The sequence below is a fragment of the Brachyistius frenatus genome, unplaced genomic scaffold, assembly GCF_029030835.1.
Source record: "Brachyistius frenatus isolate BFR_SWC_R1_liver_20210118 unplaced genomic scaffold, ASM2903083v1 Contig_15, whole genome shotgun sequence".
Taxonomy (NCBI): domain Eukaryota; kingdom Metazoa; phylum Chordata; class Actinopteri; family Embiotocidae; genus Brachyistius; species Brachyistius frenatus.
In genome coordinates, this window is record NW_027210614.1 from 2,983,053 (window position 1) to 3,007,727 (window position 24,675).

Sequence of the window (24,675 nt, forward strand, 5' to 3'; positions counted from 1 at the left end):
CCCACTTCAAGGGTTCTGGATGTGTTTGTGTGTGTGTGAGGGTGAGACAGAGAGATGGAAGAGTACTACATGTGTGATATGCTATGGAGAGAAGGGGGAAAAAAAGCAGCGGGTGAGAGAAAGCGAAGAGGAGGTGGGGCAACATTTAAGATTGAAAGACACAAATGGATGAAATGCAGCTAACAAGAGAGGTTAGGCAGGAATGCAAAAATAAGAAGACAACCATTCTGATGTGACAGGCAGATGCTCAATAGAAGAGAGTAGAGAGAGGCCAAGATAGATGTAGCACCTCCTCTCCACGCCCAGCTGGATTTTATCAGGCAGGCTGGAGCCACAGAGGCTGGTGCGGGAGTCCCAACTATGGGGTGTTTCACCCCAGACACGTCACTACCAATCCCCCTTGTGTCTGCCTGAGCCTGGCCAGGCCTCTGGGCTGCAGCAGCCCGCCAGGCCAGGCTCCTTGGCTCCTACTGCCCCAAACACACTCATACTGATTGTATCAGAGAGAAAAATGGAGCGACACAGAGCCCACGAGAACACACAATGGCTGTACACGCTGCGAACCACGTACACTGCATGTTACATCCCAATGGCCGAATTGAGAGCAAGAGAAATGACAAGCGAGATGGAGAGAGAGGCAGCTATAATTTGTTTAGTGTATGTGATTGCATTAGTGTTGGGGTCATATTATTCTTCACCCACGTCACACACACACACACAGTGAACTGAAGCCCAGTGGGGCAATTGTAACATTAATAGTGCTTGAATGGGCCTACACACACACACACACGCGCGCACGCATGCACGCACGCACACACACACACACACACACACACACACACACACACACACACACACACACACACACACACACACACACACACACACACACACAAGCACACACGTTTCCTGTGTATCTGCTAAACAGTTTATGTCGTAAATGAGGACAGAGGAGTGGGAAATGAGAAGATGAGGTGAAAAACAAAAGTTGGGGCCACTGAGGAAGTAAATTATATGAGAACAGGAAGATATAGTTGAATGAAGATTAGCTGGAGAAATAAAAAGGACACAATATTTAGAAAACTGAGATTCTATGATTGATTTACAGGATGTGTCAAAATCAAACTTATGAGTGCCTAATTAACATTAAAAACATTATGAAGTGCCAATTAACAAATTACTATTGCTATAAGTATATCTGGGACATGTACATATAAGACTGAATGTGAATCAACATTTCCTGCATCCATTTTTGTTAGTAAAAAGCTTGTTTTTCTGGACACGGGAGGGGTTCAATTATAGAACCATGTAATGAAAAAAGTGACATCTACATACTGTTACCAGAACACTATAAATGGAACATGAAGAGGAAAAATGAGGAGGACAAGAGAGAGAGAGGAAGAAAGAGTGAGAGTGAAACAGAATGTTGTAGTAATGGGCCAACAGCAGAGAGGAGAGGCCATGTTCGCTGTCAGCCATTAACATGGCCAGGACTAAATTATTCACCGCACTCCGTCACCTTACACAAGCCTGGGCTAACACAGAGGGCTGTATGTGTGTGTGTGTGTGTGTGTGTGTGTGTGTGTGTGTGTGTGTGTGTGTGTGTGTGTGTGTGTGTGTGTGTGTGTGTGTGTGTGTGTGTGTGTGTGTGTGTGTGTGTGTGTGTGTGTGTGTGTGTGTGTGTGTGTGTGTGTGTGTGTGTGTGTCAGAGTGTGAATGTGAATGTGAATGCCAATGCGAATGCGAATGCGAATGCGAATGCGAATGCGAATGCGAATGCGAATGCGAATGCGAATGCGAATGTGAATGAACAGTGGCTGGTAGAAGGTGGTAAAGAAGGATTCCTTTAAAGAAGGGGCTCAGTGTTGCCATCCTGTGGCTAGAACAAGAAAGACTGTGTACAAACAATTTCCATTCGAGGTTACACACCTTCGGAACCACTCACACTTACACACACACACACACACACACACACACACACACACACACACACACACACACACACACACACACACACACACACACACACACACACACACACACACACACACACACCAGATCAAGAATATGGGCTTAAATTAGTCTAAAAAACATGCAAATAGTACACAAGCACCAACTTTTCGATGCCCTTTGAGGGTATAACAAACACACACACACATAAACATACAAGCACATAAAAAGACAAGGAAGAACAGAGAACTGTTTTGTGTAGAGGAAGCTGATTTCCATGTAGCCTGCTGGTTTACTATGGAACAGGAGAGGGTGGTTAGGAGGAGCAGCTGGGCAAACAATACAACCTCACCTGGAGTCATTTACATGGATTGCTGGTGTGTCTGTGCCAGTGTGTGTGTGTGTGTGTGTGTGTGTGTGTGTGTGTGTGTGTGTGTGTGTGTGTGTGTGTGTGTGTGTGTGTGTGTGTGTGTGTGTGTGTGTGTGTGTGTGTGTGTGTGTGTGTGGTTGTTATGTGGAGAGGGGTGTCTCCTGTTGCTGCTCTTCTTCATCATGTTCCTGAAAGTGCCGTTGGCAAGGAAACCAGAGAGGGAGAGAGAGATAGACATGAGAGACAAGTCAAGGAGCACAGTTTTGGGTAAGAGCAAGACAAAATGGGGAGGAAAAGGCAGACAAATGAGAGAGGAAAAATAAAAGCAGAGGATCTTGGAGGAGAGTGATGGCGGGGGTTGAGGGGTGGAAGGAGATGGAGGAAGGAGTTACAGAGGGGAGGCAAAGAGCATGTGACAGTGCGACCCATGCCTCCCACTGACAAGCTTTATTACAGTCCCACCTGCAGAGAGACAGCAAAAAGCACTTAGTTGCAGCCAAGTCGCCTGACAGTGGAGGACAATTTGAAAGGGAGGGAAGGAGAGAGGGATCGAAGAGCAAAAAAAAAAAAAAAAAAAAAGGAAGAAGAGAGGGTGGAGGTGGAGACGGGGAGGCGGGATGGGAGGAAGGCATGATGGAAGTCACAGGGTTGCAGAGAGGGAGAGAGAGGAAAGGAGATATAAAGAGAGCAAGGGAGGAAGAAAACACGACAAGAACAAATCAAAATCAAACATTGAGGTTATATTTTGCATTGATAAAGTTCAGTTTTTATCTAAGTATTTAAACATGTGCGTCCATATAAAACATCCTCACTTTAACTTACACCTGAATATGGATTAATTTGAATTCTGGTTGTTTTGAGGCTGTAGTTTGTCGTGGTGTTGTATTGCATTGTATGTTCTTTTTCTCCATCTGCTGTAAACTGAAAGAGACTGATACAAACACATACAAAACACAGCTTGCTGCCAGCTCTGACTGTGCAGGCAGTCGGGTCTAATCCTGCTTGAACACAGGTTTCCTGGTGAATGTAAGGCCAAAGGCCAGATTCTGGAGGTTTCCCACCAAGTGGTCATCGTTTTCAGAGCTTCTGCTGAAACATGTCTGTAACCAGACCTGACCTCACCTTAATCTTACATCAGGTGGCCTAAATATAAAGTCCAAAAGAGTAATTCTCTGATTCATGCTGCACAAAGTTGAATTTTATTTACAATACTGTGCAAATGTTTTTGGCACTAAAAGTTAATAGAGGATGCTTTCAACAATAATGCTAGCTATTATTAATCAAATAACTTCATACATGGTGCATTGAAAATCTAAATGAAATAAATTTGATGTGAACACCCTTAGCCTTTAAAGCAGCACCAGTTCTTTTAGGTAGAGCAGCACACAATTTTTTTCAGGATATTTGGCAGGGTGATTGTTACAAGCATCCTGGAGAGAGCTCCAGCTCTTCTGTGGATTTGGATTCTGACTGCTCAGTTGCTTCTGTCTCCTCATGTAATCCTTAACTAACCTGATGATGTTGAAATCAGAGCTCTGTATGGAGCAACACCTTCATTGCAGGACTGCCTGTTTTTGTTGCTGAAGTAGGTTCTTTATCACTGACTGTATGTTTGGAGTCATTGTTACAGAATGAATCTGGGATTTCAGATATCATATGCCTTTCTGATGGCATCGAAATATTGCACTATATATTGTATGATCCAGCCAAATACTCACCCTGGAACAACAACAACTCTCGTACTTTTTGCTGTCATCAGTTAGTGCAATTTATGCAATCTGTGAGAAGGAAATAATTAAGGGGATGAAATGAGGACCGGTTTATTACTTCCTGAACAGCGACAGCTCGCATCTATTAGTGCTCTAGCCTGTTGATGTATCCGCTGATGAGCTATGGCCAAGTAATGACATGCTCCGCTGGCTGTGAATCTATAGGTCGCTCCCTAAGTCTACTCTTTCTGGCTCCCAGGCTCTGGATGGAAAACCACAGTCACTAAATCAAACCCATCCGGAGGAAAGATGAGAGAAAGTGAGAGAGGAAAGGAAGAGGGAAAGAAGAGACGGAGAGTGAGGTCGGGAAGAGGGGGTTAACAGCCTGTTTCTCAGCCTTCAGAGAGAGGAATGTGTTGGAAAGGATACAAATCAACCAGGAGTGACTGCACAATAAGGTCAGTGTGACCAGAGGAGAATCCTGAGTCAAATGCTAGACTTACATACATACATACATACACACACACACACACACACACACACACACACACACACACACACACACACACACACACACACACACACACACACACACACACACACACACACACACACACACACACACACACACACACACACACACACACACACACACACAAACACATTAAACACACAAATGCAAACACAGAGAGTGATTGAGTCAGGGCATAAGCCCGTGCCCACCCTGCGAGTGGCTAATAACCGTGGCACAGTGCCAAACCCACTGTCTCCTGACTAATTCCCCCATGCCCGCCAGGACTGGCGCCACACTGCAGAACAGAGCTCTGTTTCTCAAAAATCCTGTGATCATTACATTACTGAATTACTCCAATAGATGAATGAAAAAACAGCCACACAGGCCATCCAGCTTCCTTGCCCCCTGAAGACACGATATAATGGAACAGACAATGGGAACACTGTGAATTAATATTTGTTTGTTGAGAGTGTCTCCCTTCACTTAAAACACACACACACCTCAATGCCCTCTCTGCTGGGCTAGAAAAAGAGGGCAGTGAGGTGGCACTTTGCCAACTGTGGTGCTGCCAAGAGACTTGGTATACTCTGGTCTCCAGTGGCATTTTAATCACACACACACACACACACACACACACACACACACACACACACACACACACACACACACACACACACACACACACACACACACACACACACACACACACACACACACACACACACACACACACACACACACACACACACACACACAAACTCTTCCATCTGCTGCTTCATATAAGCAGTGGCAAGCTTGTCACTGTCATTTGAAGTTATCCCCTCCTCCTACCCCTACTGAGGGGGACAAAAGAAAAGAAGAAAAGAAAGGGTGCAGAGGAGGTGGAGCCAGCAGTGGCATTCCTCCCCAATGCTTCCTGTGTCAACCTCAAATCTTTCTCTAAATACATTCCTTGTCACCTCTGCATTCAGTGTCCACATATCCTCAGCTCTCAGCACATTGCTCCATAACCTCTCAGCTCTATCATCCACCTGCTGCTCTGTTCTCTGGACAAGAGACAGGAGAAAGGGCAGCTGTAATCAGCCATGCATGAACAGACTGCTCCTCATTTAATGTGTGCATGTGCAGTGTATGTACTCATGCAGAATGACCCACTGTGCTCTCCAAGACTCTAAGTGTGAAATGTTAACCGTGGCAGCCCGAGCAACTGCTCAGATGTACTCCTCCCAACCAAATGTGGGTTGCCAAAAACTGTGAATTACCCACCCCCTCTGTGCACCAACCATCACCCACACCCCATCTTCAGTGGTGCTTCATGCTCCCACTGTGGGTAATTGTAATTGTATTGAACTGGCCAGCAGCCAAGTGCACAAGTCTGCCAAGTCCAGCTGTGCTCTTGCAATCAAAACACACTCACAGCTCATCTCATGACAATCAAATCATCAGTCTGTATAATTCACATGCCAAGACACACAAACATAAACGTAAATATCTCTAAATGTATTTGTTTGTTATGAGAAGAGGAGAAGAACTGTGCAGTCAGTGTAGCAGGGGGTTTACCTTGGTCCTTCAGCACTAGAAATCATGTATTGACTGTGTGGTTGTTTTGAGTCTGAAAGACGTCTGATATAACGTGTTCAGCGAATGTGTTTGCTGGTCCACAGGCCTGAAACACATTGTGGTCAGCTGTCACATCCTCCCCATTTTAACCAGGACATTTTAAATGAGAACTGATCATTTTTGAAACATTTCTGATCTGATTTGACCCAGCAAAGAACAGGTAGCAGTGGACAGCAGGATAAAAAAAAAAAAACACATCTCAAACCATCAGCCTCACCCTGGCTGCTGCACAGGGACACATTCAATGATTTAAACCCAACCGTCTTGAGATCATGACTAATTGTGTACCTTCTGTGAGAACACCGCAAGGATGTCTTGTGTCACGTTTCTAGCCTGAGCGGAGGAAATGGGCCGTGTCATGTCAGTGTGAGCTGCAGCGCAACTCGGCAAGATAGAGAGCACTTAAATAACTCATGAAAACCCTGTTCTCAACCCACACTAGACCGCTGGGAGGATCGTTCAGTGCTACATGTGTGTGTCTGTGGATGTGCGGTGGCCTCCTTTGTCAAGACTGTTTAAGTGCCTTTGTGGTCATGCAACAGTGTGTATGTGTGAGTAAGTGAGTGCAAGTGTGAGTGTGTTCAATTGGAAAGAGAGGTTAAGATGAGTTTCTGTAAACGACAGGGGGGCCCTCATGGCTAAATAGAAATAGCCTTAGAGAAAAGAGAAAAAGAAGCCTGAGCAGTGGCGAGAGAGACAAAGTGGAAAAAGAAGGTTAGCGAGATGAAAGTTACAAAACTATGTTTTTTAAAAGTGTAAACACTTGCATAAAAAAAGAGAAAATGAGAGACAGAAACAGGAAACAGATACCAAGTGAAAAAGCAGTCCAGCCACTCTGATAAGAGGAGACAGCAAACATTTTCTGCATAAACACACTGAACTCCAAAACACACTGTAGTGATGGCCTCCCTCGGGAAATACTCACATACACTCTCACACTGTCACAAATTTTCTGTGTCTGTGCCTGCTTCATCATGACATCTCTGACATCATTTCCCAGCATCACATTGTCAATAACATTTTCTTAACCCCCAGGGCAAGAATAACCATCCCTAGAAGGGGTCACACTTGTAAAGAAATTAAGCACCACTGCTATACAGTATTATGACTTACTGTAAAACCTGTAATCCAATACTGGTTAATCTGTAAACGTTAATTGATCAATGTATCCTAAAGTAGAACAGATAAACAACAAAAGTCTCTATAAAACAAAAATAGAAGCAAATATGGTGTACAAGTGTGCATCTGTGTGTAAACACTGACAAGTGTCAATGTTTGATTGCTTGAGTCTTTGTGTGTATGCTTTGTGGGCAGGTTGGGTCTGCAGGTTTGCATTATTCATAATTAGGAGCAGTTGCTATTAAACACTGCAGTCAAAGGATGTTGAGGAGATCAGATACCCAGCACATTTGCAAAACAAACTGCAGGCAAATCATTTCCTCCAATGTCACTCAGCAGCAAGTATTAATGGGTGGTTGTGATTGAACAAGATAGAAAATAAAGAGTTATTGTAGTATGGTTGAGAAGGTGATAGGTACTGTAGGCACAGTATATGTAGAGGTAAAGGGGTGTGGTTAAGGAGTCATAGGAGGCAGAAATGTTCAAAAACAAGACAGCACAAGCCTGACAGAGGAACTCAAAAGTAATTTTTGTCACTTTTTGGTTTGAGCGTTAGTTAGAGCTGCCTCATCTCATTCACTCCAGGGGTCTCACTACTTCCTGTGTTGCCACATGGCATGGTCAGAGGGAGGCCTCACACAGGAAAAAGGAAGCAGAGATAAGATGCCTGCTAAGTGAAGAGATACATATTCTGAGGGGTAAGGCTCATTCTAGTTGAAAAATAAAGGCTAAACCAGAACTATTGACTACTGAAAGAGAAAGTCTTTCTCACAGTTGTGGCCACACCCTGTGACAACATCAGGACATACATTATCAAACATGACAAGTAAGTAAAATAATGCTGCTAGTGGTTGGAGAACAGAAAAAGGGAATTTAATTGCACTGGTTTGTGCAACTGTAATATGCATTAGATGACAGCGGTGTGAAGTGAAATGGATTACATAAAAGTATATAAAATGCCATCTTTATTTTAAGCAAAAGAGAAAAACACACAAAAAAAGAATGAAAAGAAGTAAAAATGATAAAGACGGAGGAAAGGAAAACAAAAAATTACAGGGCAAATAGCATTTGAGCGCATAGTACTCACTGGAAAGTGGGCGGTCAGCTCTCTCTGCCTCCAAGGTCACTGGGCGAAAAGGAGTGTGGTCACCTGCAGGTCGTGAGGGCCCTGAACCTGAGTCCGACTCCTTACTGGCTCCAGCTGCTCCCTCAATCACACCACTGGCCTGAAAGATATGAAGACAAAATTAACACCTTGAACACCTAATAAAAAAAGAAACATATGAACTATTGCTATTGCTATTAGGGTATCTAGACTTAAATGGAGTTGATTTCATGTGTAAATTCAAAATACATCCCCTCGATTAACCATAAAAAAAACTCAAGATACAGATTCTGTCTCTGCGAAAGACAAACAGGAGGCGCTGAGGAAATAACCACCATTATTGGGGCTAAAAAAAAAAAATCAATATTGGCATTATGATCAACTTTAAACAATAAAAACGACTCTGATGGTGCAAATGCAGCAATTACCTGCAGATCTATTTTGTCATTGGTGCAACCATTTTTAGCTGCTGTCACAGCACTCAGATTTCTGCTATAAAAAGACAACAACTAAAGGGGATGCAACTCTGGGTGAAGAAGTGTCCCTTCCCTGAAGTGACAGAGCGGCAAAGCAGACAGACAGACAGAATCAAAGACAGAGAGAGACAGAGAGAGAGAAGACTTTTCCTGACAGACCAAGTCTGTTCCATGTGCTCTGCTCTGCTCCCTTCCACAGCTGAAAGAGGAAAGAGGGATGAGACTTCAGGAGAGAGACAAGCTGACCATGAAAAGCAGAGGGAGAAGCAGAGGGTGGCTGTCAGTGAAGAGAGAAAGGAGTGGGGGAGACAAAAAAAAAAAAAGACAAAAAAAAGCCTGTGATGGCTCCCTCCATTGACGAGTAGCAGAGAGACAGGCAGGGGAGGTGCAGCGCATCTTAAGACAAAAATGCACCCTGGGCTTATGAAATATACATAGCTCTCAGCTGGAGACAGAGACACAGAGCGACAGAGCAGAGGAGGGCCCTGAAGACTGATGAGACTCCACAACCCCTCCTAAACACACACTGCTAAAAATAAAATACACAGACACGTTCCTAATGACTTCTTGTGAGGAGCTGTGGGTGGGGGGAAGGGCAGGTTATTAGTGCTTTTTTTTTTAGTGTGTGTGTGTGTGTGTGTGTGTGTGTGTGTGTGTGTGTGTGTGTGTGTGTGTGTGTGTGTGTGTGTGTGTGTGTGTGTGTGTGTGTGCGCGCGCGCGTGCGCGCCAGTGTGTGTGCATATGTCTGTTGGATTTTATTCACACTTATGCAGGTGTTTGTGAGCATCAAGGTGTGTCAATGCTTCCTCATACAGTTACACAGTGAGTGGGTAAAACCACAACAGTAGCTATGACACATAAACTGACAAGTGTTTTGGCTGTTGGCATGTATGTAAATTCCCCTACTGGTCAGGGGGATTTTGTGGTTGGGTGTTTGTTTCAACTGCCTCTCAGATTTGACCCACCTGCCCTCTATTCAAGCCCAGACAGCTGCCTCCGCCACACCAGCAGTTAAAAACCATTTAAACAGACCTCACTTAACAATAAACTCACCCTTTGTTCATGCTAACAATCTACCTCTCCTACGCACTCTCAGTAATGGCTATGCCACTGAAGTATTGGGATTCTCATGCGATTGTGTTAGTGTGTGTCTGTGTCAGCAGGGATAATGTCTCTACTTAAAATATATTCACTTCTTTGCTTTATGGAGTTTCCCTGCTTATCTTATCCTCCTCATCAGACACGTTGGGTGTGCCTCCCCAGTCTATATCGCTTACACTTCAGGTGTTTTTCTGTAAGAAAAACTTGCAGACAAATAGTCATGTCTGAGCCTGCGGATTACCTCTATTCCACAAAACATACACAACAAACATGCCCACAGGTTTCCTAGCCTTTCCTGCCCCTTGCTCTCTCTCTTCCAGACACTTTTCTGTCTTACTTTTTCTTTCCTCATCCTCTCTTTCTTTGAGCAAAAGTGACAGGCTTGTTTGTGAATTGCCAACACTGGATATTAAACTGTGAAAAAAGAAAGGGGAAGGATATAGGGAAGAAACTTACAGTGTCTGAACTGCTCTGACAAGTCAGGGACACAAGCCTATAGAATTTAATTGTGCAATATTGTTTCTTCTCTCGTCCACCAAAACAGATGGCGGGGAGTAACACGCTATAATGCTGGCCTTAAAGAACAAGCTGGGGTGGCAAGATTTGATGGTGCACATTTAGTTGTTGCCATCATCGCTCTCAAATGACTCATTTAGGCCCAAATAATTCGGGAGGGGTATGATTATTTATAGACTGTCATGTTTGCACAACAGAGTGTTATTGGTGGCACAACTGTTAGACACCGATTTAGTGAACAAGAGTCTCTAATAACACTAGAAGCTCTGCTAGGCCATATAGACACAGCAGGGCTTTGAGCTGATGTCAGCATGGTAACACTCTCACAATGACACTGTCAGCATGCAAGTAATGCTTACCTCGTTATGTTTGCTAATATATATTAAACAAAAAGGAGGGCTGAGGCTCAGTGATGTCGTAACTTTTGCAGGTCTTTGGTTGCTGCCAATGTAATAGACAAATTAAAAATGTTTCCCTGATGATGGCACTACATGTTAAGCCAAAGGTAGAATTCGTCCTGAGGAAAAAAATGAATGTATGAACCAAATTTTAAGTCAAGCCAACAAAAATGTTAATGTATATTTTACTAAAACTACAAATATTTACCTCATCGTGTCCTCACCAAGGTTTGTTACCTGGGAGCCATGAATGTATGTATACAATTTCATGACAGTCCATGTAATAGACGATGAGTCTTGATCAAAGTAGTAGACAGATCAAACAAGCAATGCTACAAGCATATAGATACAAGTAAGAAAGTTTTTTTCTTATTGATGACACAGCATTAATAAAACTAAACTAAATCTGTATTATATTATTGCTTTTTTAAATTTAAGAACTGTGCCAGAGTTTATATGCAGACTCATACTGATATATGCCCTCTGAATAGACCAGGGACATTTAAGATGCAGAGCAGGAGTCAGGAGGTGAAATGAGAAAGATCTACAGCGGTAGTACTAATTGAGGTTAATTCCACAGTTCAGCATTATCTCCTCTAATCTGTAAGGAGGAAGTTGGTAATGGATGATGTCGCAGGACATGGAGCAAGCCTGCCAGCAGAAATCACACAGCAGTGTGGAGTACTTCATGCCCTCAAAGGATCACAAGACATTAGTAGCTGAGTGCAGATCTTGATTGGAAGCTGCAGATAAACAGTCCAGAGGGCCTGCAGGCTTACGCAGGGAAACGTGTGCATGCTTGTGTGCCTGTGTGAGTGTCTTGAAGAGAGGGGGCTTGTCAGTCAAGACAGTCACAACCTCTTTAGTCATTTGCCTGTCTCAACCCACATATCACCTGTCAGCCTCCCGAAACTGTGTTGACACATTCTTACATGCATACTGCTCCGGACTCAATATCACTTCCTGGTAGTGACACACAAGGAGTGATGGGGCAATACATATGTACATCACTCAAAAACACACGCACCCTATGACAATAACTCTCCTTCTGTCTCACACACTCACTGCAACCTAACCCAGGCTTTTTCATCACAGCCGTGCCCGTCGATACTTAAGCCCTGCGCAACATCTGCAGTTCAACACAATCCAGATTCATTAAGTAGGAAGACAGGGTCAAGGAAAAGGATACATCAATAAGAGTCGGTGGGTGCACACGTGTGTTTGTGTGTGTGTGTGTGTGTGTGTGTGTGTGTGTGTGTGTCACCAGGGGCGCGGGCCATCCATAAACACTGCTGACAGTCTAGACAGGAAATACACTTGAGGATGTCGATAAGTTAGTCAGCGGGCGTGAAGAGAGATCAATAAGAACACACGATGATGTCAGTGGCAGCACATGAGATCACCTAAGGCAACTAAAGATCTACAAATGAGGAGCAATGATAATAAATTCATTGTATCATCACATGATGCTCTTTATTATTTATGGGAACGAGGGAGTAAAAACAGAAACTGTCTCATTTGTTTCAAAGAGAAATGTAACTATTGTTTCAATCAATCATGAAATACTGATGACTAAAACGGAATACAGACTTTTAAAAGCAACACATCATCAAATTTGTGGTCAGTTTAGTTCACTGGTGCCAATTCCAACTGTCTTCTGTTCTGTCTTCATTACACTGGCATTAAATCACTACTGTGTTAAATCATTTAGTGTTTCAGAGTAGCAAAGTAAAAGATCATAACTTTACAACAATATTGGGATTAAAACCTCCAGTACCATGCGATGATTATCTCGAGATTTGTGAAAATGAAGGTGATGAAGATAATTTCACCCACAGGACATGACTGCTGTATATCACGTTGCCTCTCTTGCCAATGGGTTGGGCGCGAGTGCCTGTGTGTGCGCACGCTCTGGTCGATGCGTGTTTGTGTGTGTTCTCAGCTCTACTGACATTTCCTCAAACGTGGCTGACATTTCCAGGGGATTTGAAGATTTGATCCCTTCTGTGTTTGAAGAGCTGTGTGCTGCCCTCCTCACAACTCTGAGGGAAACGCTGCAGCAGAGCCAGCAGTGTGCCCTGCCTTCGGGGTCTCAGTCTACAGCATTTGGAGCAGCCCGTCCTCATTCACCCATAGTGTGATCAGGAGAAGACCTGCACTATACATTGCCTGCCTTTTAGAGATGACTGGTTCACTGCCTGGTCTTTTACTTAGTCTTGCTGTTTTCCCCTGAGCTGTGGAGTGTTTCTGCTTCTCTCAACTGAGGCAGAAAACCTATCACCAAAAGATATGAGAGAAGAAAGTAGATAGTGTGGGAAGGAGTGAGAGGGAGAGAATGCCAGAATGTGTGTGTGTGTGTGTGTGTGTGTGTGTGTGTGTGTGTGTGTGTGTGTGTGTGTGTGTGTGTGTGTGTGTGTGTGTGTGTGTGTGTGTGTGTGTGAGAGAGAGAGAGAGAGAGAGGGGAGAGATCTGTTTCTCCTGCTACAGGCTGGTTAGTGGAGCGAACTGACACAGACTGACATCTCTCTTCCAAGAAGACTGAGTTAAAAAGAGCCTTGCTAGCCTTTGTCCATTATTCTCTCTTTCTCTCTGTCTCTCTCTCCAATCTTCCCACTTCTTACTCTTCTGGCTGTCCCACCCTCTCTCTCCTTCTCTCTCTGCCCACCCTGCGGCTCCCATGTCTTGCTTTTTCTGCCTGGATGGACTGTGCAGCAGTCCTGTCCTAGCCTCGGGCTCAAATTACACCCTACTGCCCTGTGTCAGCCACACACACACACACACACACACACACACACACACACACACACACACACACACACACACACACACACACACACACACACACACACACACACACACACACACACACACACACACACACACAGAAGCCCATACAGTAGCCATGAGGAGGCCCAGGGCCCAAACACAGGTCAGGCCTGGGTCAGTCAAGGGCAGAGGGACAGGAAGCCCAACAGAAGCCTCACACTGAGACTGGTCTGAGGGCAGCTGGACAGACACAATATGACTACAGACACAAAATAATTCATATTTATACAAAGTGGTGCACATGCATACACCAATGATCCTATCAGCTGAAAATGCATGTACATGCACATTTAGAAAATGAAAAATATCATCAAAATTAATTATGTGGCATATTGCTCAACCTGCCTTCATCCAAAATAAAACGTGTGAAATTGCAACACTGTTGACCATATGTCTTGTATAACAAGATACAATATCTTCCTTTAACTACAGCACTGAAATTGATGCTGGACATGACCTTGGAGCCAGCCAGAATTAGCTTCACTCTCTCGTCCAAAGAATTACCTCAGCAAACATTTTAATTGCAAATAGGCTTCACACTGAATCAGCAGTATGTTCTTAGTCTCACCCTCTCTGTATGGTGCACACACAAATTAAAGCAAACTCCCCAGCAGTACAGGATACTGGAGGTCAGTGGATCAGCCAGAGTGGATGCTGATATGGCTTCAGCCGTCGCTACCATCCTACCCTTCAAATGCCAGTGAAGTCATGGTTGTAAATCATGTGCATCCTGATGGATAGCATAGCTCAAAGGAATGGAAGTACCGCATTTGAAGTATCAGAGTGATGTTGTCACTTCCTGGGTCTGTTTGTCCCCAGGAACAGGATGCAGGGGGACAAAGTGACTCAATAACTATGTGATACTTTATTGAGCCCTATAGGACACTTTCATTCCCCCCTTCAAGGCAGGTCGTAGTACACAGACCAGGAGCAAGGAGGCATTCCGATTTAGGGCTTCCAAAATACCACCACAGACATGAATATGTGTACTGTCTTTTACTCTGATATGTTTTATCCGATGTAGTTCATGTACAGATATAAAATTCAAGGTTTTCAAACCACTATTTCAGAGTTATTCAAATTGAGGCTTCTATAGGTTAAACCTGCAGTTAGGTTTCAAAATGCAGAATGAGAAGAAGCTAGATGGATGTCAATAAATAAAAAATAAAAAATGGCACTTCATGGCACGACAGTGTGTCCTTGAACTAACGGTCCAAATACAAAAATGCACTTAATTTTGCTCAGCCTCGGTCACAATGTTTTATTAACAAAAAAGTATGTGAATATAAGTAATCACATTTACACACACACACACACACACACACACACACACACACACACACACACACACACACACACACACACACACACACACACACACACACACACACACACACACACACACACACACACACACACACACACACACACACACACACGTAGACTCAACTGCAGGGCTGTGTCTTTCTTCCAAGTCTGCTGGGAACTCTAACAGGAAGAGGGTAAGTGTTATCGATTGACTTCTTCCTGATTGGCCGGCTGTCAGAGCGAAAACAAGCTGACTATTTGACCGTCTGCTTTTCCGTGCTGCATATAACAACACGCGCACACACACACACACACACACACACACACACACACACACACACACACACACACACACACACACACACACACACACACACACACACAGTGGTTGCATTACAGTTCATCTAGTGTTTGAGGATACACCTGAGGCAGTCCAGACTCAAGTCCTTTTGTGTTTATGAGTGAAGGATAATAAAGGTTGAACTGCTCAAAATGCAACTAGATCAAATTATCATTAATAGTATCAATACTAGAAGAGTATGAACATCAATAGTGGGGAGAGAAATGAATAACTGCATTAATAAATGAATTAATTAGGTCATGGAACCATAAACATTAGATGTGTTTTTGATCTGTTACACTCCAGACTGTTCTTGAAAATGTCTGCATGTACGTCGTGTACTGTTTATGTCTGAAGCATGTGTACACTTAGCAAGAAAAGCTGGTATGGAAACAGGCACTTGGGTCAATATAAAACACTCCTCTGGGCAGCACTGTGACATTATGAACAGAAATCTCTGGTGCACGCAGCTCTCTTCGATGGCATTTTGATACGAGGCAAAAGAAGGCTGTAGGGATAGAAATCAGGCAGAGGGATAGGTGTATGATAACCAGGCTGATGGTGACGGAGAGGCTGCTTGTTGTTCTTTAACAAATCAAATGGAGGGATGGAAGGAGCGGCACAAGGGTATGAATATGGGTGCTTATACTAATGCCAATACCTCTTTGTTTACAGCCATACATAAACAGCTTATCTAAAAGTCATGACAACAAATAGATCAGTCTCTAACACTGATGTGGGGAGAACAAAAGCGTACTAAAATAAAACGAAGAGTCTACAGCTATGTTAGCATCTCTGAGGCTGTACTAAGGTAGACGTGCTTTGAGCAAAATGCAGATGTTGGCATGCTGATATGCTCTTAATGACAATGCTAACATGGTGCTGGTAAAGTTTACCGTATTTACCACCTCAGTAGTACAAGCTAACATTTACAAACAAATCAGGAAGCACAGCTGAGGTTGATGGGAATGCCATTAGTTTTGCAGGATATTTGGATATTGGTCAAATTAAAATTTGGACCCGAAGACAGCACAAGATGAAGTGATTGTAATTCATCCCAGAAGGGACATGAATGTGTGAACCCAATTTCATGGTAATCCACTGATAAAGGTATTTAGACATTTTCCTAAATTCACCAATGCCAACCTCATGTTTGTGCTAATGAGGAAAGGTCAGGCCATCACTCAGTCAGCAGGATATATTACATCCATCCATTATCTACACCGGATTTATCATGAACAGGGCAGGGTTCACCCTGGACAGGTCACCAGTCCAACACAGACAGACAGATAAAACATTCACAAGCACATTCACCCATGCAGCTAAAGTCGAATCACCAATCAACCTAGGAGTCTTTGGACTGTGGGAGGAAGCCGGAGGACCTGGAGGAAACCCAGGGAGAAAGTACAAACTCCACACACCCCAGCTGCAGCAGGTTCAAACCTGGAACCTTCTTGCTGTGAGGCAGCAGTGCTAACCACAGCCTCATGTGCTGCCCATCTGTTAACAAAATCTCATGGAAATGTATCAAATGGTTCTTGAGATATTTCAGTCTGGGCCAAAGTGGCAGACCAACAAATATGAACATTCCTGGAGCAACAAGATTAGCTTAAAATATTTTTACCAAGTTCTTTGACTAGAACTGTGATATCATCAACAAGTTACTGTACAGCAGGAATATTGTAGACACTGTTCCTTTAGTTATTATTACAGACAACTCAGCAGGGATGAGAGCCTTCAGTGATAATACTAAATCTTACAAAGTATTGTTTCAAATTGTTGCTTTTAGTTGAAACAAACAGATGCATGCACATGCACGAGTAAACACCCATTTACAGAGTACAGCCATTAAACACATGCACACACACACACTCGCTCGTTCTCAAACTGAAAACACAGTGAAAACCTTGTAAATGGGAACAAAGTGTCTTCTTAACTGACTCAGCTATTCAGATGATATACTGTGCAATACTGGACAACTAAAGGGTAACAATAATGTCAAATCACTTTTAAGGTGCAATCCTGTCATAGACAGAGCGAGAGAGACAGTCAACATCATTACATTTTTAGAATCTATTTTTCTCCCACAGTTTTCTGCCAGATGAGATATACCGTAGTTATAAAACATCACGGTGATTCAGTTTTACTTACCATGATTTAGCACATCATATTAACGGTTCAATTTTAACCATGTTTGTATCTAAATGTCACTTTTATGAACTGACTTTATTGCTCCTTTTACTGGCAAATGTGAATGACTGGTGTCAGCCAAAAATCACTGCTGCACTCATATATCTGTTGTCAGGCCCCAGGAAAATATACAGTAGATAATATATACAGCAGAGCACAGCAAAACACCTCTATTCTCCAGAGGGAGAAGAAAGTAGGGAGAAAGCTGAACAAGACAGAGGGAGATAGAAGGAGAGAGAGAAATACAAAGGGCTGTTTTCTGCTGGGTGGGTAAAGTGTGACCAGGGGGCAGCTGAGTGAGCACACACAACACAAAGCCTGTCATTAGTTCCAGCTTTCTGCAGACACAACAAACTGTGTGTGAGAGTGAGAAAGAGAGAGAGAGAGAGAGAGAGAGAGGGAGAGAGAGGGAGAGTGACAATGCATGCATGTGTGCTGGGTGTGCATAATGGTTTTGTGCATATGTGTGGAGTTTTAGACATTGACAAAAGGCCGTGTTGTCGTGCATGCTTGTCTTCTCTAATGTACAGCTCCTTCAGGATCACAGCCCAGTGCAGTCAATACTCACTCTATACTGCTTGTGTGAATGTGTGTGTGTGTGTGTGTGTGTGTGTGTGTGTGTGTGTGTGTGTGTGTGGCAACATATAGATCGCCCTCCCTCCTCCTCCTCCTCCTCTCATCTTGCCCGACCCTCTCTTCTCCTCCTCCTCCCTGTGTCATCCTCTCTCACCGCCACACACACACTGCCTCCTGTCTACCAGCTGCCACTTTGCAGCCATTCATCAGAGCTATGATTAGCGAGTAGAGGAATGTCATGTAGCTACAGCCGACTCCTCACCCCGACCTGGACCTTTCACCTCTGGACGACCCTCAATGACCCTGGGCTGCAGCAGCTGCTTTTACACTGTGCTGACACACTCCATTAGGCCTGACACCTGCTTCTACACACATTGGATCACTGTGAAATACACACACATACATACACATTCACACAAACACATACACACACATAGACACACAAAGATGCAAAAGATGGCAGCAGAAGAAAGATTCAAAACAGTTACTTATGCGCAGGCACACACAAACACAATGGCCTTTGCACATGCTAATGCAGCAAGGCGGCCCTTTTATGAGATTACACAGTCATTACAGGGAGAGGGTCATGAGGGGCACCTGTAGCTGAGAGGCTCCACAGTCTATCAGGAACCTGTGTGTACAAGTGTGTGTGTGTGTGTGTGTGTGTGTGTGTGTGTGTGTGTGTGTGTGTGTGTGTGTGTGTGTGTGTGTGTGTGTGTGTGTGTGTGTGTGTGTGTGTGTGTGTGAAAAACAGAGAGAGAGAATAAAAGACACAGAGTAGGCCCTGGATAAAATGAAGTATTAGCAGACCTAGAGTAGTGTCATAGAGCCAATGCTAGCACCATTCAGCGGGCACTGTGCATATGTTCTGTGTGCAATAAGACCCTCTTTGTATGAGTGAGTGCTCCTCTCTTGTGTGTGTGTGTGTGTGTGTGTGTGTGTGTGTGTGTGTGTGTGTGTGTGTGTGTGTGTGTGTGTGTGTGTGTGTGTGTGTGTGTGTGTGTGTGTGTGTGTGTGTGTGGGCCTCAGGCCGACTCTGACAGCTCAGTGGTAGCCATCTGCTGGCAGTCACACCAGGAGAAAGCAACTGCAGCCAAACAATGGAGAGCAATGACAGGCCAGGATTTGTGGGTAGTTTTGGATGTGTGTGTGTGTGCGTGCACGAAGGTGTGTATTTTGGTGTGGCATGTGCGTTTTCCCTTCAAAGATCCAAATGAGCCCCTCTCTATGAGCATGTGCAGAGGGGCGTGGCTGTTGTTGATAGGCTGTCTCTGTTACCAGGCGATAGATTAACAAGCCCAAATGGCCATCTGAGGAGGATAGATAGCATGGGCGAGAGTGGGTTCACTTTTTCTGTCTTTCTGTGTGTCACTTGCATCTACCTACTTGAGGTTTATATGCCTGTCCACCCTTTTGCTCTTTTATCTTCTTTCTGTCTCTGGATCTCCTTCCCTTTGTAAGTTGATATAAGTAGTCAAAGGTTAGATGGACTTGCACTACTGAGCCTCAGTTTGTGCACACACAGTATATTTGCACATATCATATCAAAGACTTTCTTTGTGTATCTAAGGCTTCTCTCTTTCTAGCGCACAGTATGTTTGTCAACCTCTCCCTCTTCCTCTCTTTCTATCTGCAGGTGGAGTGCCATTGTGGATGTAGACAGATGGTCGGGTGTTGGAAGGAAGCTGGCTCTCTGGATGATAGCAAGCATCATCCAGCTGGGTGGAGGCCTAGAGTGCCTCCTAGAAAGAGCATGCCAGGTGGCCAAGAAACAGGCTGCTGGTCTCCTGCAGCCGCTACAGGCATAACCCTCTAGTCACTATTCTGCTATTTTACCACCGAACACAACACGGGGCTGCTTCTCACAAAGACGTACAAATAAGTCAAGACCGCAAGTCAGAGGCAGAGGAACTGAAAAGTAGAGGGCCAACTAAGAAGAGGGGGCAAATGGCTGATTTTGAAAAGAATCCCTCTCCCTGCACTCTATTTGGCACTTGTGCACTGCCTGTGTTGTGTGTGTTGCTTTGGCCATCCATGCCTTTGCATGGCAGCACTTCAAAGGAAGTCTTCAGTAAGTTTGTGCTCTTCCACCTCCTGCTGTTACTGGTTTATGTGTATGTTTGTGAATGTGTGCATGTGGAGCAGTGCCTCCTGTAGCTGGGGGCTATGGCTGATCACCACTACCGCAGCAAGGCTGGCATGGCTGGCACACTAACGGGGCACACCTATTTACACAGACCTAGACTGAATGGCAGGCATTGTCCTGGTGAGAATGCAACACTTAAGCTCCTGATTAAGGCAGAACAAAGCCCTGAAGGCCAAGAGTGATGAATGCAGGGAGCGAGAGAGCCAGAAAGGGAGGGAGGAAGAGATGAAGGGAGGCAGGGAGGTAAGGCTCTGTAAAAGGGAGTCTCATCTGCTGTTGCTGTGGGAAGGTGAGATAGGAGGGGGAAATTTGAGAGTGGAGATGAAGAGAAGGAGGCGAAAAAGGCGAGAGGGCAAGAATTGGCAGCAATATAAGGAGCGAGAAGAGAGGCAGGCATGGGAAGTGAGAAAAAGAGGAGGCATAGGTGGTGAGGAGAGAGGCAGTTAGGGATGAAAAGGAAGAAAGGGAACCAAGGGGGAGGCAGGGAGGAAAAGAGGAAGTGTGGAGGGGGGTGAGCAGATAGAAAGGCTTAGGAGGAGATAAAAGGACAACAGAGGAGGAGCCAAGCAGTGAGGTAAAAGGAGACAAGACAGGAGGGAGCTGCTGTCGAGGTATCCTCACTGATAAGGATGAATTGATGCTACACTACAACAGCAATGAAGAGAAAAGACAGATAGCGCCCTCTAAAGGTACATGTGCACTCACAATGTGTTCTCCATCCTGCCCCCTCTTGACCAGGGAGTTTACTGCAGACAAGTCTGGGAAGCCAATTTCAAATAAATTAAAAGGATAATAGACTCATCTTGGCACTGATTAGAAGCCAGAGTATTGAAAATGGAATTTTACACTATTATATGAAGTTTGCCCCCACGAGTAAGAAAAACAGCTGTGATAGTTCAGTGAACAATTTCTTCTCTTGATATAGCATACTATATAGTAGGCTACGTGAAGTTCAGTGCATGTACGCGTGCATGTGCATGTGTGTGTGTGTGTGTGTATGTGTGTGTGTGTGTGTACAGTTAGTGGCACATTGGCAACATATGGGCAAAAACAGAATGTGTATGACAAGGGGTGAGCTACTCCCTGAATGTGTGTCTGTATCCTAGCAACAAGACAGACGTAGCAGAGCAGTGAGCAGCTGGCAGCACGGGACACAGAGGCCATGATGGATTTAACATGATGTGTGTGTGTGTGTGTGTGTGTGTGTGTGTGTGTGTGTGTGTGTGTGTGTGTGTGTGTGTGTGCGTGCGTGCGTGCGTGCGTGTGTGTGTGCGCATGTTAGATCCAACAGCTGTGCGAGATTTAGGTGTCTGCGAACATGCAATGCATTCATGCATGTTTAACACTTAAACACTCATCACTGTGTCAAACCGCCAATTGTGATGATAACCACTAATAGACAGCCACCAAAATCACATGATCGTAGTTCCACAGTTTCCACATATAATTCACACCTATAACAACCAATCACTTGTTTCTCAATGATTAATGACATTTTGGCAATGCCATTGTGTCACCACATCTGTTGGACATGAGCCTATTTTAAGGGAAACAGTACATTTGTCCATGAGTTTATGTTTATGTAGACAGTCTGTGTGCATTTGTATGTATGTGATTAAACTCGTATGTATATAGAACATTTAAAACAAGTGATCCTTGAATAAACTAAACTAAGACATTGCATGCCCAAAAGAGGGTAGCACTCTGATGGCTAGAAAGTGAAAACATTTTCCTAAAACAAAGACATGACAGTTTGGTTTTGCATCCTTCATTATAGTCTACAGTATAAAAAAAGAAAACTGCCTTTAACTGTGTTAAAGATCAAAGTCTGTTTACAGATCTTGGTAGTTCTACAGCATAATATAAAAAAAAAAAATTTTTAAAAAGCTTTTCGTGGTTCAACAGGAAGCCCATTGGCTATTAGTCCACCAATATTTTGGAGGTTGCAGTGTATCCAGCGGATATATGGACCAAAGCCTCCTCCTCTTTCATGCACCAGTTGTTGTTCAGAGTTTGATTCGTAAGTTGAGACAAGATTGCAATTGAGCAAACTTATCTTATGCATATGAATGAAGATCATTTTTAAAAAAGCAACTAAAAAGCTAACATGACGAGAGCAAATGTGTGTGAGATTGCGTTTCGTCTCTTCTTCTCTCCGCACGGACTGTTTACTTGCATACAATCAATGCCGGCTCAAAGGTGATTCAAATCAATTCAATTCAGTTAAATTGAATCCTTTTTGTGTAACAGTTTATTGTTAGTCTGAATATGTTAAAGCAACGCAATGCAAAAATGGGTGGAGTACTAATTCGGCATAGTATGAAGGGAGTCATTTACACTTTTTAGAAAATATTAACAATAAAATTCATTATCTGTGGTTCTGGCAGCACGGGACACATAGGCCATGGATTTAACATTGTGTGTGTGTGTGTGTGTGTGTGTGTGTGTGTGTGTGTGTGTGTGTGTGTGTGTGTGTGTGTGTGTGTGTGTGTGTGTGTGTGTGTGTGTGTGTGTGTGCGTGTGTGTATGTGTGACAAAAGTTCACAGACTAAAAACTTTATATTGATGTCATCACCTCTTCCTTGCTCTTAAGATTAGATAAGATATTTGACTCATACTGATAATGTTGGCCTATAAAGAAAGGCTATATTTAATCTCACACTCAGACAGGGATATTTGTGAGTCTCATAAACTCAGTGGAAATGATTATACAAACATACACAAGTTGTTTGTAGTGCCAGATATCCTCAGGCCCAGCTGTGCACCAGCAACTGTGGAAGTTCTTCATGGTAAGAAGGGCGAGCTTCCAAACCCCGGGCCAGTCAGAGGGCCCTGGCCTGGGCAGAACTCTGTCTCCATGGGCCTTACCGCCTGCCAGCCCCTGCTCCATAGAGGAACATCAGGCTACAGCTAATCACCAACACTAAACCGCTTCTGGAGTGCAGTGCCAAACCACAATAAGGAGATAACACATTTCACTGCTGCAATCATCTGGCTTCATACCACATGTCCCCAAGTTCTTTTCTGCCTCCTTCTTAGGTACTTAGCATTGGGGTTAAAGAGCCTGCGGTGACGGTTTAGAGAAATATTGCTGCAGCTCCTCCGATTTAAACATTATGTTGACATTCACCTCATCTGCAGTTCCTTGATACATAAACAGACAACAGTGATGCAGATCAGGATGCACCAAGCTTTGCCGAGTATACGTTGTATCTTAAAATTATAATTAAGACAAACATTCAAGACATTCAGCAGATGGTTGTTTCCTTGTATAACACCGATGATGACAGAAATAACATGATGAAAGAAAAGAGACTACAAAAGGTGAGCAGATTTGTTTCTGTTTGACTTTGCGTAGTACACTGACACACCCTCCTCTACCTCCACTATTCCTATCCCTCCTCTCTTTCCTTTTCTCTGCAGGCTGTCTTGGGAAGTGTGATGTCTTTTTAAACAGCGCCGGCTTCATGTGTTTTTATGACTGCTCATAAAAAAAAGCTGCTTCCTTTAAAGGCTTCGCTCACCAATAACTTGCGCTCTCTCTGTCACTGAATGTCAAGCAGCACTAGAAAAGACAACAGAGAGCTTGAGAGAGAGAAACTGAGAGCTTATAAGGAGGAAAGAAAGAAGAAATGAAAGAAAGAAGCATTTACATGCTCATTTCCAGATCTGCCTTGATTCACATTCACATAAGCATTAATAACTGGGAGCTGCCCACAGTCCTTTAGAGCAGAAGCTCCCAGCCTTTTTTAATTCTAGTGTCCGGTTGGAGCCCCTTCCATTATTTTATATACGAGTTGTTTGCAGTGCTACTTCAGATTTCCCCTCTCTAAATGTCTTAAAAGACTTAATTTAAACAGTTTGAGGCTAAATGACAATGCAAAGATTAATGTCAACTCCACAAAACGAACAAATGTTCAGCATTAATCTTCTCACAAACACCCTACATTCATAATCGGACCCTTTGGAGAGACACCGAGGTTAGGAACCACTACTTTAGAGTTGACTACTGAGAGGCTCTGCTGGAGCTGTTAGAGGCTTCAAGCACACATGTGGTGTTTTATTCTGTAATATGAACGCAATATTACTTCTGCTAATCTTATCATGTGATCATTGTGAAAATAGTTGCCCCCGTAACAAGTTTCCAGAGTTTAAATCTTGTCTCTGCGTATTGGACGTTCTGAATTGTATTTCAATTCGCATGTACCTGAAGCAACATACCCCCACCAGTTCAGACCCTTATCCTGCGCTGTTTTCAGTCTGAATGCGCATTAATGACACACACAGGTGCTTAAATATTTGAGCTCAGATAGCATAAATACGATAAGCTGGACTGGAGATCCTCAAACCAGATTTTAAAACCATCTCCGATCTACTCAGAATATCTTGAACTGTGCTGTGTTTTTAGTTC

At 43.8% G+C, this 24,675-nt stretch overlaps 1 protein-coding gene across 1 annotated transcript in view; it reads right to left on the reverse strand.

Annotated features, from left to right (window-relative positions):
* Positions 1–24,675, reverse strand: part of gse1b (Gse1 coiled-coil protein b) — a 175,715-nt gene that overhangs the window by 114,623 nt on the left and 36,417 nt on the right. The window contains exon 2 of the mRNA XM_069693620.1: positions 8,370–8,508. Within this exon, the coding sequence (XP_069549721.1) occupies positions 8,370–8,508 (139 nt within the window). The remainder of the gene's footprint in view (positions 1–8,369; positions 8,509–24,675) is intronic.